Source organism: Herpailurus yagouaroundi, unplaced genomic scaffold (assembly GCF_014898765.1).
Source record: "Herpailurus yagouaroundi ecotype Mexico unplaced genomic scaffold, PumYag 483, whole genome shotgun sequence".
In the NCBI taxonomy this organism is placed as follows: domain Eukaryota; kingdom Metazoa; phylum Chordata; class Mammalia; order Carnivora; family Felidae; genus Herpailurus; species Herpailurus yagouaroundi.
The window spans coordinates 717,190-731,794 of record NW_024412700.1 but is presented as its reverse complement, the minus strand read 5'-3'; the positions used below and the strand labels follow the sequence as shown (position 1 = coordinate 731,794).

The window sequence follows — 14,605 nt, the reverse complement described above, 5'->3', positions numbered from 1 at the left end:
CGCGTCCCCGCCCGCACCCCCGCGCCCCCGCCCGCGCGGCCGGGACGAGCGCCGCCGAGCGCATGCTGATCCCTGTCCTCCTCCTCCTCAGGCGGCGCTGGCGGCGGCCCCGGGACCTGCGGAAGCCGGCATGCTGGAGAAATTCGAGTTGGAAGAAGAAGGTGAGTGCCCCCCCCCCGCCCCCGCCGGAACGCGCTCCGTTTCGACGCCGAGGGGCCGGGGCGCGGGGACCGCCGGGGTTCACGCCCCGGAGGCCGTGCGGCCCCGGCTGCCGAGCGCGGCCGGGGATGCAGACGCCGAGCCGGCCGAGGACGGCTGCAGTGGCCCGCGGGTGCCGATCGGGGGTGGGGGTGGGGGGGTGGTTGGAATCCGGGCTGGGTCCGGGAGGGGAGCCCCGAACCCCGGCCATCGGCTCCGAGGGGCGGCCCTTTTGTCCTAACCAGCCCAACTCGAGGGAGAGCCAGGTGTCATGCAGCAGAAATTGTTTGTGGTGCCGCCGTACACGTAGAGGTAACCCCCAAATTGCGTTGATGGCCCATACCTTAAAATAACACCAACCGGTTCCCTGCTCTGTATTTCCGAAAATACCACCGGCAGGGTGTGTCTTCTGGTTAATAGGGAAAGTTAAATAGGAAAACCAGAAGCGGCTTCGTGAATTGGGTTTGAGTTCAGGTGACCCTGTCACTCCATCATTTCTGTCGCCTCTGCGCTCGCTCGGGTTTTCTCTCTCCTGCCCTGTTTGCTTCTTACTTACCTGGATCTTGTGAGGAAGCTGTTGAAACGTGAAGGGGGTGAGTTCGTTCTTTGGCAAAATTGATATTTGAAACGGAATGCGATGAGCTTTCACCTGGATTTTATTTTGAAACTGTTAAAATGCAAAGGGCGCAAAGCTTGTTCTTTGCCAGAATTGGTATTTGAGATGGAATATGGCGAGCTCAGAGTCGGAAAAGAACTTTGTACGAGATGCTTGACAGTTTGAGGAATTTAATTTGAAAGAACTCCACGCTATCTCGTGTGCTTGCTTTATTTATTTAGTGACTTCTCTTTGCCCCAGGAGTATTCATGGAATAAAGCTCCTGGAACAAAGAATGTGCCATGTGGATGCTGTGCCGTGTGCCAACTTTACTTTAATACTTTTGTTCATTTACAGCCAGGCAATGACTTAAATAAGCATGCACGGCCAACATGAGAATGTCAGCCAGATAGTATTAGGCCTGTACCTGCATTCATTTTATGTTTTAGCTTCCCTGCAGCATTTCACAAGCACGTTGCTAGAAGATAATGCACGCGTAGTAATTATCATTAGAAGTCTGCATCCATATTTATTATTCACGAGCAGTTACGTGATACATTTCATAATCTTACTGGGACTTAATTTGCATTTTCTCCTACTGAAAAATAATCCAGTATCTTAAATCGAATCCTCCTCATTACTCATCAGTTGCCTATCGCGGGTCAAATTTTGGCCACTGTCCACAGAACAATACGGTGCGCCTCCCTTTCCGTTAAGATGTCGAGTGTCTGTATCGTAGGGGTTTTCTTTGTCCCTGATATCAGTAATAAGAGTCTATTGCGTTTAAACTTTTTGCAGATTCACTTGTGGGCCAGAGGAAAGTGGAGACCACATGCGTTAGAAGGACAGCACAGTTATGGTTAAGGACATAGACCCAGCTTCACATCTCAGCTCCATTTCTCGTGTAGCCATGTGACTTGGGACAAATCACTGAGGTCCTCCGTCTGCCTTACTTTCCCCGTTTGTAAGATGAAGCTAATACCAGGGTGTTTTGAGGATTAGATGAGATAATTTGTGTAATGGTATTTAGGACGGTGTAAACCCATAGTAAGCACTGTGGACGTGTTAGTTACTATTTTTTTTTAATGCCATTAACCATTATACCGAATTCATGGACTTTGTAGGCTTTTATTAACAAACCTTAACATGGAGAGTCTTCTCGACATGGATTTCACGTTTTGTTTTTTTTTTTTCTTACTTGAGATTTATTGATTTAATTATGTTGCGTTTCTCAAAGCAGATCTACGGGCCTGGTTTCTTTTGCATTGTTTCTGCCGACATAATGAATATGAAGTATGAAACCTAAGCATCTAAGGAAAGGGATTTCCTGTTTTCGCCCATCTATTTTTATCTATATCGCTGTCATTACTTTAAAGCAGGCTGAATCCCACAAATAACCCTGTCAAACTTTTCTAGATTTTTTTAAGAAGGCAGAACGTTAAGCACTTGCTCAGAAGCCGTTAGCAGAGCTAGAAAAAGAAATAGTGTCGGCATGCTTGTCTAAAATGCTGCTTTGTTTCTTTTGAACTTTATATTGCTTATTCATCCATAGGATGGAAAAACTGAATATCCAGCAGAATCTTACGTTTATTTGCGGGGGTGGGGAAGGTCCTCACAGCTTAAGCCTTTACACCCTTCAATATCCTGTGAACTACGTGTTAGCAGCCGTCATCACAGGTGGCTGTTGAATGGATCCTCATTTGATCTGTAAACTTCTTTCTTGGGGCCCGCGGGTGGCTCCGTCGGTGAAGCGTCCACCCAGCTCTCGATTTCAGCTCGGGTCGTGATCTCACGGTTCTTGAGTTTGAGCCTCGCGTTGGGCTCTGCACTGTCCGTGCTTGGGATTCTCTCTCTGTCTGTCTGTCTGTCTCTCTCTCTCTCTCTCTCTCTCTCTCTCTCTCTCTGCCCCTCCCCCACTCGCACACGCGTGCTTGCACGCACACAGGCGCACACGGTTCTCACGCGCTCTCTGTCTCTCAAATAAAGTGAAAAAAAATTCAAACTCCTTAACCATGACTGTCGTCGTTTCTGCCTTGCTCTCGGGATGCGTTGCTTAGACGGAGATACTCAGTCTGGCAGGCACAGAACACGTGATGCCGAATGTTTTCGTTACCGAGTGTTTTTCTGTTTCCTGATAAGTTACAACCAATACTGTATTTGTCAGAAGTAATTTGGGGGCGCTGGCGAAGTCGGAGTAGTCTCTTCAAATGTCGTTTGCTTCTGGGAAGGAAGGAGAAGCCGTACCGCGACCTGGTCAGGGGGTCCGGGTCATCTTTTGCCTGGATTCTGACGCCAGCGGCCTTGCCCCCGTTCTGCCGCCAGCGCTCCTTACCATCAGATTCCTCCTTTGCGGGAAGCTCTTTACCTCTGTCTGCCGTCTGTATATAGGATAAGTGGGTGCTTCTCTTCATTTGCAACCTCGCTGCCACCTCCCAGCCGTACACGCCAGTGATCGGAGGGCTGTCTGTGCCAGAGATCGCCAGACATCTTTTTAAGGGGCAGGTTCTGATTCTGGGGCTCTGGGCTGGGACCTGGGGGTCTGCGTTTCTGCCAGGCCCGCAGGGGCGGCGGCGGCTGCTTCCTAGACCCCTCTGTGAGTAGCAAGGCTCCAGAACAGACATCAGCACACTTCTGCAAAGGGCCAGATGGTCTGTGGCTCGGGCTCGGTCACGACTCCTCTGCCCGCCCGTGCGGCAGCGAGGCGGAAGGCAGCCGAAGCCCAAACTCAGCCCAACAGGCCGTGCTCTGGTAAGCCTTCATTTGTAAACACGGGCCGGATTTGGCTCCCAGGTGTAGTTGGCCAGACCCTGCGCTGCGCGCGCGTCTTGATTTCTGCATACCTCTCACGGTCTCTGTGCCTTAGAGTGTTCCGTTACCTTGACCGCAAGACCTTCTCTTCCTCCCTGTCTCCGCCCTGTCCGTGTTACTCATGCCTCGAGGCTCTACCCAGATCTTGCCCCCTCTTCGAGGCCGTCCCCCAGATCCCTTCTGCGCCTCTTTTCACAGTTCGTCTTGCTGTTCCCCGTGCCTGATGTGGCCGGCACACAGTAGGGGTTCAGCAGTGTCCGGAATCTTCGTGCGGCGCCTCCGTGAGTGTTACTCCGCGGGAGCGTTGAGGGGACCCGGTGGTTCTGTGTATGCAGAGGGGGGAGAACACTGCCTCACCCATAGCAGTCGCTTTATGCGTCTGCTTTTCAATTTTTTTATTCAGAGGTCAGTCACGTTAATGTTTTTCTTTTATCCGGATGAACTGTCTGGAACGTATTTTATGGCAGGACCAAGCACAAGTACTGAGTAGGGACGTAAACACAGCGCAGGGATGCTGTAGATAAGTACCAGCAGCTCAGTCACGATCGCTCAGTCTGTACTTTGGGCATGCTTCGAGAATTGGACAGCCCCTTGGAAGTATCCGTGTTCTCTCCCGGCTTCCCTCTTGTCCCTTCAGCTGTCACAGACTCTTCAGTTATTTCAGGGTCTTGGTAACTCGCCGTGGCGCTCTCCTCTCACTTAGCTGGCTCTCCAGCCTGCCTCTTCCCTCGCCTTCTGCCTCCTCCCTGATCCCAGACCACCTCTGGGGTCCTCCCTGGCCTTCTTCACCCTCACGGCCTCCTCCAAACTATTAGCTTTCTAGAACTCACCTCCAGCTCACTTTGCCGGCGAGACTGGTCAACCTTGTCTACGCTGATCAAAAATAGGGAAGAAACAGGGGCCACTTTTTTTTTTTTTTTTTAAGGAGGCAAAGCATAACTTGTCAGGTCAGAATGTTAGGCCTCGTTTGGTAGTAAAGTAGCCGTATCCTCATAATCCACAGTCGCTTGGGGCCCTGCCGCTTGTTTTGCTGTTGTTGTCACCGGGAGTTTTCTGCGTAAAACAGGGCCTGCACCTGGTGAACTTGAGCTTTTCCTTCTGATTCAAAAATACGGCCTAAAGCAAGCAGCAACCACTCTATAAACAGAACCAAAAATTGGTGCTCGCTCAAACGCGTTCCTTTTCAACTGGGGAAGCAAAGCGAGCAAAGATTGGTTGTTGTCAGGACACAAAAAATCTTAGCTATTACAGTGGCTTGTGGCTCTCCAAAGGGCCGTGTTACGTGAACGGATATCCAGGATTTCTGCCAGATCATAGTTTCACAGGCGTAGGACAGTTGGGGGGTGGGGGGGGGAATATATAAAAAGTTTCAGAGGGGGGATTGGACAGTGAAAAGTTTGAGAAACACTGCTCTGACTTCAGGGAGAATTGTCTCTCTATGTTTTTGCCGGGACCCGTCAGAGCACCCCCTTATCACTGGCCTCAGAGCCGCTGCCCAGTGAGGCTCAGCCCAGTCCACTTGGTGGGACATTGGCTTTCATGTGAACAGTGCTGCCCTCTAGTGGTAGAGACGCTACAGTGATAGGTTTGTAGTCTGCCCACCCCACCCCCCACCTTTGGGTACCTCTCCAGGATGATTAGATTGTTCTAGATTATTGGAAGGCTCCGATCATCTATCATCCAAACTCTGGCCTTCCCTACCGTTTGCATACTCATCTCAGACAACAGATTCTCTCTTAATTATAAAAGTAGTTACAATTTTATGAAATATTTACAATTAATTTTTTTTTTCCTTGGGGCGCCTGGCTGGCTCAGTCGGTTGAGCGTCCAACTCTTCATCTCGGCCCAGGTCATGATCTCACAGCTGGTTGAGTTTGAGCCCTGAGTCGGGCTCTGTGCTGACAGTGTGGAGCCTGCTTGGGATTCTCTCTCTCCCTTTCTCTCTGCCCACCCCCCCCCCCCCCCCACATGGGCTCACACAAATGCCCGCTTGCTCTCAAAATAAACTTAAAAAAATTTGTTTTCATCTCTAGCTGACCCGTATTTAAAAGCTTGCCATATTTAATAGGTTTTAGGTATACATTTTAATGTCTGTAAAGTTAGGCTATAGCTTCACATTTGATGGTATCTTAGATTTGATGAGATAGAACGGTTGTCTTGTGGCCTGGGGAGGTGTCATTACCTGAAATGGAAAGATCCTGACTACCTGAGATAAAGAGGGGAGACTCGAGGTATTTGAAACCGGGATCTCTTGGCTAGGCCTCACGAGCAACTTCCAGAAAGTCCTCGGGAGCTGAGACAGCAGTCCGGTCCTCTCTATGAAGGATTGGTCTCCATGACCTTCCCTCTCAAGACCGACTTTGCTCCGTGAAGGCCCTCAGCTGCGACCCCACCAGTCAGGGGCCACGGTCCAGACCCGTGATTCGGATGGTGGCACAGTGCCCAGGATGGTCCCATCCTGCAGCTCTGCGTGGGCTGCAAAGTCCCTGAAAGATGTTATACTGGGATCCCTGAGGCTTTTTAAGTCTACTTATTTATTTTGAGAGACAGAGAGAGAGAGTGCTGCGTGGGGCTCGAACTCACAGACTGTGAGCTGAACTCATGACCTGAGCTGAAATCAAGAGTCAGACGTTTATTTGACCAACTGAGCCACCCAGGCGCCCCTCTGCGGATTTTAAAGTGGGAAGCCTGACAGAGCATTTGGAGTTGACTCGAAAGAAATGGGAAGATTGTTTATATCCGGTATTGGAGGTTCTCCTAACCAGCGTGCATGAAGTGCACTGAGCACTGTTGTAAGTGTTCACGTTTATCTAATCCTCACAATAGCCTCGAGACGTAAATATTTTTGTCATCCCTATTTTATAGAGGAAGAAATCAAGAAAGAGGTTAAGTCACCGTCTCCGGGACGTATGTGGGAAGGTGGAGAACCAGGTTTCAAATACGGTCCTGTGGTCTGAGCCAGGGTGCGTAACCAACCCGGAATCCTCTTTTACTCGGAAACCCTCTACGTGTTCCCACCTCCGGCACGTTCCGCCTGAGCCACTGAGGCCATTTCCAGGGGCTGCCTGGTGCAGACTCCGGGGGACACCTGTCAGGCCCCTTCTTCCCTTCAACTCTTAGTAACAGTCCACAAAGATGGTCTCTGCTCCCGTGTACTGCACAGCCCCCTCGTGGCCACCTCACGCACGTCTGGCCGTTGCTTTTCTCTCCTTGATGGTCCCGACTCTTGTTTCCAGAGTGTGGGATGTCGAACTTGCTCCCGGCCACCCTGCCCTGTGCCTACCCGCCTTCTTGTCCGCCGCCTTGCTCTCTGCCATCACTTTATTTACCCCGGGGCCTGTTGCCCCATGTTTTAATGCCATGTATTTAGGGGCGCCTGGTGACTCAGTTGGTTAAGTGTCCACCTCTTGATTGCGGCTCAGGTCACGATCTCAGGGTTGTGAGATTGAGCCCCGCGTCGGGCTCAATGCTCCGCTCTGAGCGTGAAGCCTACTTGAGAGTCTCTGTCTCTCTCAAAATAAAATCTTTTTTAAAAATTAAAAAATAAAAATTTAATCCCACGTGTTTCGTGACCACAGTGCTTCATAACTGATGATGCCCAAACAGACACCTCACCCACATCTCTCCTGAGTACGCAGCTGCCGCTGGCCATCTCTGCCGACCACTTCGCCCGCGGCCTCCGTTCTAGCCTCCTGCACCCCCTCCCCCTGGTTTCGGCCGGCCGAATTCATTAAGTGGCATCACGTCCGCCTCGCTGTCGTTGTAACAGGAGTGATGCTGGAGCTTGTGTGCCCGCGTCCGGGTGATGGAGCCCTCAGACCGTTGCCAGTGCCCGTCACTCCTGCCGTCACTCGGGGCCAGCCCGTCCGTGTTGCTGCTGACCTGTTAAGCAGCCCGCTGTCTCCCAGCACCTGCTCCACCCCCCAGTCAAGTTCAGCTGCTGCCCCCGGAGGTGTTTTATAAAAGCACATACGTGGGACACCTGGGTGGCACAGCTGGTTAAGCATCCGATTTCCGCAGCTCCGGTCACGATCTCGCGGTTTGTGAGTTCAAGCCCCGCGTCGGGCTCTGTGCTGACAGCTGGGAGCCTGGAGCCTGCTTCGGATTCTGTGTCTCCCTCTCTTTCTGCCCCTCCCCTGCTCGTGCTGTCTCTCAATAATAAATAAACATTAAAAAATTTTTTAATAAACACACACACACACAAGTCACGTCACTGCCGTGCTCAGGTTTCCTGCCCTGCGCTCCGCCGTCCCTGGTGCCTGCCCCTGCCTCCCCTTCTTGCGTGTCTGTGTTCGCGGCTCCCTGCACCTGTCCCGGCCGCCCTGCTTGGTGCCTCGGCTGCCGGACATTCGCAGGCCGCGCCCCCCTCCCCGGGCTGCGCTTCCTCTCCTCCCGGCCACCTGCTACTTCTCGTCAGCTCTCAGCCCCGATGTCACTTCCCTGGGGGAGCCTTTCCGACAGCCCCAGAGAGGACTTCGCATGTCCTCCCTGGATATCTATACGGGCTGTTAAGGAGAAACGCGTTTCCTTGTGTTTCTTTGTCACTGGCTTGTGAGCTCCGTGAGGGTGGGGACAGAAAACTTAACAGTTGCCGTGTTTCAAAGATGCCGTGGTGAAGACGACTTCCGTTTCCAGTACATGTTTGTTCCCCGTGTGAGGAGCTTTCGACTTGATTCGGGCACATAAGCTTCGCGTTTTAGAAAGTGTTCTTTCTTGTAAAGAGATAAGGTGTTTCTGTGAAAGGCAGTCAGTGGAAATCCATTTGCCAAGTTACTGCCTCCTGATCGCAGAGTGGTGACAGGTGGGGGCGTGCGGGGTGACAGCAGAGGACCTACTTACGTAATCCGGCAACCGAGGAAAACGTCTCTTAGATCTTTCTTCTGTGGCTGGGATTACAGCGGCACTGACGTCAGGGGGAAAGAAGCCTCGCTTATCTCCGATGAGAAACGGGGCGGCAGTTCGGAGGAGGAAACCAATTTGGGGACCTCTGAGTTAAATTGTTGTCACTTTTTAATCTGCTTGATTTGCTGCTGCTTTCCCGCTCTGAGCTGTTTCCTGTGAATCTGAATTTACGGAACCCCCGTGATTCACCGTTATACATTGGTCACCTGTCACTCGCAGCAAGCTGCTGCCACTTGTTTTATAGATCACCTGTTCCGTGAGGACCTCCTCGGGAACACACACGTCCGCGTTCTCATGTGCGGATTTATACCCTGTGTTTGGCTCTCACCTGCCACACGGACTTCTCGAGCTTTGGAGCGTATTTGTGCCCCGCCCCCCTTGAGTTGCACATGTCCTTCGTGTCGTAGCCCCTGAGAGCACAGGGGCAGAGCCGGCTTGGAGTCCCATTCCTTCCACGTAGTCGCCGCGAGACCTCAGGCCAGTTATTTCGAGCGTCAGTTTCATCCGTAACTGGGACAGACTAGCAGCCTCCAGCTAATAGGATTATATGTGGATTAAGTGACAGGAGTATAGCATTTGCTGCCTCCCCTGCTGGGCAGGACAGTGCCCGCAGGTACAGCTGAGGTGACGGCCCGAGGAGGGCCCACGAGGCAGGTGAGCGCTGCCCGCGCTGGCCGGTCGGCAGCATTGGGGACCGGGGGTCGGACTGTCCCCATTCCCTCCGAGCCACCCTGCAAGGAGATAGCGTTATCCCCGCGTGACAAGTGGAGAAATGCGGGCGCCTAGCCCGAGGTCACACCCAAGGTGGTGACAGTTCTAACCTGGGTTTGGTCTAGCTCTGTCCCGTTCTGGCTTCCACACCCCATCCCGCTGGGACCTGCAGTCCCTGGGGGAGGAGCCCGGGGGCCCCGTAAAGGGGTCTCCTGTTCACGCCCCACTCTGCAGACGATGCGCCACGGTGGGGGGGCCAGAGGGCCCGCTGCAGGAGGACCCGCCGTACTGCCGGACCCAGGGGCGTGCACGCACCGTGGACAAGCGCCTAAGCCGTGGCCGAGGGGGACGGGTCAGCGCAAGCAGCGTCCTGCCTGAATCGCCCACTGCGGGGGGACTCCCGGTCTCTGCCCACCCGACTGGGCTGGCCGCCATGCTGTGACTCCACATGACTTGCTGAACACGTTCATTTGTCTCCTTCCCCTCATAAAGTCCTACTAAAATGACAGCAGTCAGTGAAAACGAACACAAAAGGTAGTCTTGCTCAAGAAAACCAAAAACTGAGTTCTGGGAAAAGACCAAAAAAGTGGGTAAACCTTTGTCAGATGTGTTCAAGAATGTCATGAGTGACAATGCAAAGCTTTAGAAATGGGGGGGGGGGAAATCTCTAATTGTGAATGCAAAGATTTAGGAAATAGCATTTAAAAGAAACCTGAGTAGACCAAATTATATCAATAAATTTTAAAAAACTCGTTTCAGTCATCATAAAAGAAATTTAAAAGTAGTCTTAGTTGAATCGTACACTTTAAATAGGTGAACTCTATCTATGGATGTGAATTATAGCTCAATAAAGCTGTTTCTTAAAAAAAGGAATTAAAAGTGCTCAGCCTTGGGGTACCTGGATGGCTGTCCATTAAGCATCTGACTCTTGATCACGGCTCAGGTCGTAATCTCATGGTTTGTGAGCCCACGTGGGCTCCGTGCTGACAGCATCGAGCCTGCTTCGTATTCTCTCCCTCCCTCTCTGCGTCTCCCCCGCTCGTGTGTGCCCTCTCTCTTTCTCAAAATAAATAAAGTCGAGGCACCTGGGTGGCTCAGTCACTTAAGCATCTGACTCTCGGTTTCAGCTCAGGTCATGATCTCACAGTTAGTGTGTTTGAGCCCTGCTTCAGGCTGTGTGCTGACAGTGTAGAGCCTGCTTGGGATTCTCTCTCCTCTTTCTCCCTCCCTACCTCCCTCCCTCTCCCTCTCTCTCTCTCTACCCCTCCCCCACTCACGGTGTCTCTCTCTCTCTCTCAAAATAAATAAGCTTAAAAAAGTCCTAAGCCTTCCTTCCCCTGCCCCTGCAAAAGAGGGCCAGTGCTCAGCCTGTCAGTGGGTGCACTCTGTAAAACCTTCAAGGAACAAGTACTGTGTAAGTTACTTACGTGATTTTAGGGCACAGGAAAAGGTGGCAGCTTCCACGCTCATTCCGTGAAGCTAGCTTCATCCTGACACCCAGACCAACTGATGGCACGGAAGAAACCCGATGGTTAGCCTGGCCTTGAAAATACAGGCAGAACCCCTGCGTAAGCATCAGCAAAAGGAGCCACTCGCTGCACGGTGACCACGCTGGGTGTTGTCCTGGAAATGCAAGAAAACCGCAGCTTCTTAAGAAATCGCTAAGGAATTAATGTCAGCAGGTTAAAGGAGAAAACCCTCTAGTCATCTCAGTAGACACTGAAATAGCAATTGATAAATATGTGCCTTTAACAAAATCCTTAGTAAGCTAGAGAGAGAGAAGGAAACGCCTTTAAATTGCTGGGAACATACTTGACAGAAGCCGCCGGGCAGCAGTGAAGTGCTTCCTGGCGTTCGCCGTCAGGGCGGTCTCCACCCTGCCGACCCGTCGGTGCTTGGGACTTGACCTCTGTGAACTAACCTCGGTCCTCCCCGTTGCTTCAGCTTAATAATCTGTGTCCTAAGAACGAGGGAACGTAGGGGAGGGTGGATGCTTCAGTCGTGTGGTTCCCAAGATTAAACATGAAGCCATTTTGAAATGGGGGGGAAATCCCATACAATTTCAAGGTCATGGCGTTGTTTGTGACATCTCTTGGGCATTTATTGCAGCCCGTTTTGCACTCGCTGGGGAGCCGGCGTGCCTTTAACCTACCCACACTTCTTTCTACCAAGTCTTTGACCGCCCTTGCCTAGCAGAGCTGATGCAGTTCTCTCCGCAGAGGTACTCACCCTGGCTCGCTCGATCCCAAATGCAGAAAGCATGGAGAGAACAAACCGAAGGCACTTCATTTATTTTACCGCCTCGTAACAAAAACAGGATCCTACTTCTTGGAAAAGAACTTTACCGATAGAGTGGGTAAACCTCATACCTGTAAAATTATATTTAAGCTTTGGCTTTGTTAATATTTGCGTTTCTAAGCACTTTAGGGAAACTTACATGAGTGTGGTCTTTCCCGTATACTTCAACTTCCTCGTTCCCATTTCTTGCCCAACTATTTTCAGTGGTCTTCTAAAAAAATAAAAGATACCGTATGTATTAGGTAAACTTGTGTTTCAAAATGTAGAATAAAGGATAAAAAAAATTTTTTTTAAACTAACATATTGGGGCACCTGGGTGGCTGTGGGTTAAGCATCAGACTTCAGCACAGGCCACGATCTCACGGTTTATGAGTTTGAGCCCCACATCGGGCTTTGGGCTGAGAGCTCAGAGCCTGGAACCTGTTTTGGATTCTGTGTCTCTCCCTCTCTGCTCTCCTCCCCCACTCACAATCCTTCTCTCTCTCAAAAATAAATAAACATTAAAAAAAATTTTTTTAGGGGCATCTGGGTGGCTCAGTCAGTTTTGTGTCCAACTTGGGCTCAGGTCATGCTCTCAACAGCTTGTGAGTTTGAGCCCCGCATCGTGCTCTGTGCTGACACCTCAGAGTCTGGAGGCCTGCTTTGGATTCTCTGTCTCCCTCTCTCTCTGCCCCCCCCCCTTCTCTCTCTCTCTCTGTCTCAAAAATAAACATTAAATTTTTTTTAAATTTTTTACATTACAAAGATGAAAAATACAAAAAAAACCCTCTAACATTGGGGCACCTAGGTGGCTCAGTTGGTTGAGCATCTGACTTCGGCTCAGGTCTTGATCTCATGGTTCGTGAGTTCGAGTCCCACATCAGACTTTGTGCTGACAGCGCAGAGCTTGATTCAGATTCTCTGTCTCCCTCTCTCTCTGTCTCTCCCTCCCTCTATCTCTCTCTCTCTCTCTCTTTCAAAAATATTTAACAAATTAAAAGAAAAACTAACATTGATCTTTAGTGGAATGAGAATGCAAGGTCTGTATATTAAGTTAAAATCGTGGGGATTGGAGGGGCACCTGGGTGGCTCAGTGGGTTGGGCATCTGACTTCGGCTCAGGTCATGATCTCACGGTTCATGAGTTCGAGTCCCGTGTTGGGCTCTGTGCTGACAGCTCAGAGCCTGGAACCTGCTTCGGGTTCCGTGTCTCCCTCTCTTTCTGTCTCTCCCCTGCCTATGCTCTGTCTCTCTATATATATCTCTTAAAATTCAATGAACATTAAAAAAAAATGAAAAATATATTAAAAAAAATTCGTGGGGATTGGAGATAAGGAGTCGGGCTTTTTGTTTAGAGGGTTTTTCAGTGAAGTCCGGGGTGACACGTGATGTTTGTTTCAAAATGCCTTCATCTGTGCACACTTAGCTCTTTGAGATGTGGTTTGGATCTATGACCGTGACCCGTGATGTCACCCAAGGTGCAGTGTTCAGTCGTGGCGAATGAAGGAGGCGGGATGTGGCCTGGAGTCAGGTGTGCATGTTGCCGGCTGTGGCCTAGCAGAGCCTCTTCCCCGCGGTTGCCCGACGGCAGCTTGAAAAGCCTGCCCCCAAGGACAGGCCACCATCCCTGTGAGGGCCCCCCCCCCCTTCCATCGGTCCTGTAGGCCCCCAGCCCCTACGGCTCTGTTAAGTCAACCCTGGGACTGGCTCGCGGTTTTCGTCTGCCGGGGAGGACGCCAGGGGCTGATTTAGTTAGGACAGCACACAGAAGGGAGCAGTCGCCCTCCGTACAGGCTTTAATTGTGTCCCCTGACCTGCTGTCTGCAGAGTCCGAATGGTCTCCCGACACGTCTGGCCCCGAGTGGGCAGAAGGCGTCCTGCCTCAACACGGTTAGGGAGTCACTGCATCGCCGAAGCCGGCCGCTGCTCCCTTCTCTCCCATCCCCACCACTGAGCCATCTGCGAGCCACTCCCAGCCAGACTTCCAGCACCTTCCACCTGCCCCTTCGTCTCGCTCTCCTTCTGTGGGAATCTCGCCTTTCTTAGACTAATCATCAGTGACAGTCTGTCCTTTTCGTCTTTGTACCATTAAGGCTAGAAATGCCAGAGCATCACAGCATCTTAGAATTCAGTTTTTACAGAGTCTTTCTAAATTAAAATTCCATGTAAATCGGTTATAAAAAGTAATTTATGACTCTAGAGGTTATCTCTGAAATGTGAATTTGTCAAGTTGTTTTGCTGTATTTTCAGGGTTTTAAAATCCGTGTATAATAATGTGGACATTTTAACATCTTCTGCAGTTTTGCTCAATTCAGTTACTTTTTGTTTTGTCCAGTGGAATTAGAAAATAGTTTCAATATAAAATATGCCTGCAACCACTTTTCAAGCTTTAGATTAATGCTGTTACACTTTTTAAAAAATTACATGGGGCACTTCCACAAATGCATCATTTCATGACAAAAACATCCCTTTTCAAGCCTTCAGTCTTACAAAGGTGTATAAGTAAAGTTTCTTTACTGATCATTAAATCTAGATTCACCAGCATTCTTTTAAACTGGAGTGCTTTGGGGGGCGCCTGGATGGCTCAGTCAGTTAAGCGTCCGACTTTAGCTCAGGTCATGATCTCATGGTTCATGGGGTCCAGTTCCGGATCCGGCCCTGTGCTGACAGCTCAGAGCCTGGAGCCTGCTTCGGATTCTGCGTCTCACTCTCTCTCTGACCCTCCCCTGCTCTGTCTCTCTGTGTCTGTCTCTGTCTCCGAGGATAGATAGGCAATACAGTAATCCTGGACTCATACTTTGTCCTCCGCATTTTACTCATGAGTCTTTCTGCCATTCAGCAGGTGCGAGCCTGTCCTGACACCTCCTGGGAACTTGCTGGAGGCCTGTCCGGTGTCTCACAAAGCTACCATCTAAAAGGAAAGCAGACCTGTAACTTTAGTACAAGGCGTACCACGACTCCAGAAGCTAATTGCTCACAGAGCACTAATGGGAATGTTAAAAGGAGCAATTACTTCCGACTTGAAGGCTTCACGGAAGGTGTTCCGGGTCCTTGAACTGAACTTTGAAGCTACGTTAGTTTTCTGAGGCCCCCGTCACAAACATAGCAGCTTAGA

At 50.7% G+C, this 14,605-nt stretch overlaps 1 protein-coding gene and 1 long non-coding RNA gene across 9 annotated transcripts in view; one reads left to right on the top strand and one right to left on the bottom strand.

Moving 5' to 3' along the window:
* The window catches only part of PRKAG2 (protein kinase AMP-activated non-catalytic subunit gamma 2), a 262,603-nt gene that overhangs the window by 203,404 nt on the left and 44,594 nt on the right, over positions 1-14,605 (top strand). For all 8 annotated transcript variants that reach the window (XM_040464568.1, XM_040464567.1, XM_040464569.1 and 5 more), the window contains one exon: positions 92-161. In XM_040464568.1, coding sequence (XP_040320502.1) covers positions 92-161 — 70 coding nt within the window. The remainder of the gene's footprint in view (positions 1-91; positions 162-14,605) is intronic.
* LOC121022973 (uncharacterized) lies at positions 4,525-10,748 on the bottom strand. The gene is made up of 2 exons (XR_005787202.1): positions 10,642-10,748; positions 4,525-4,738 (listed from the first exon to the last, which is right to left on the bottom strand). It is a non-coding gene; the product is annotated as an uncharacterized LOC121022973 (long non-coding RNA).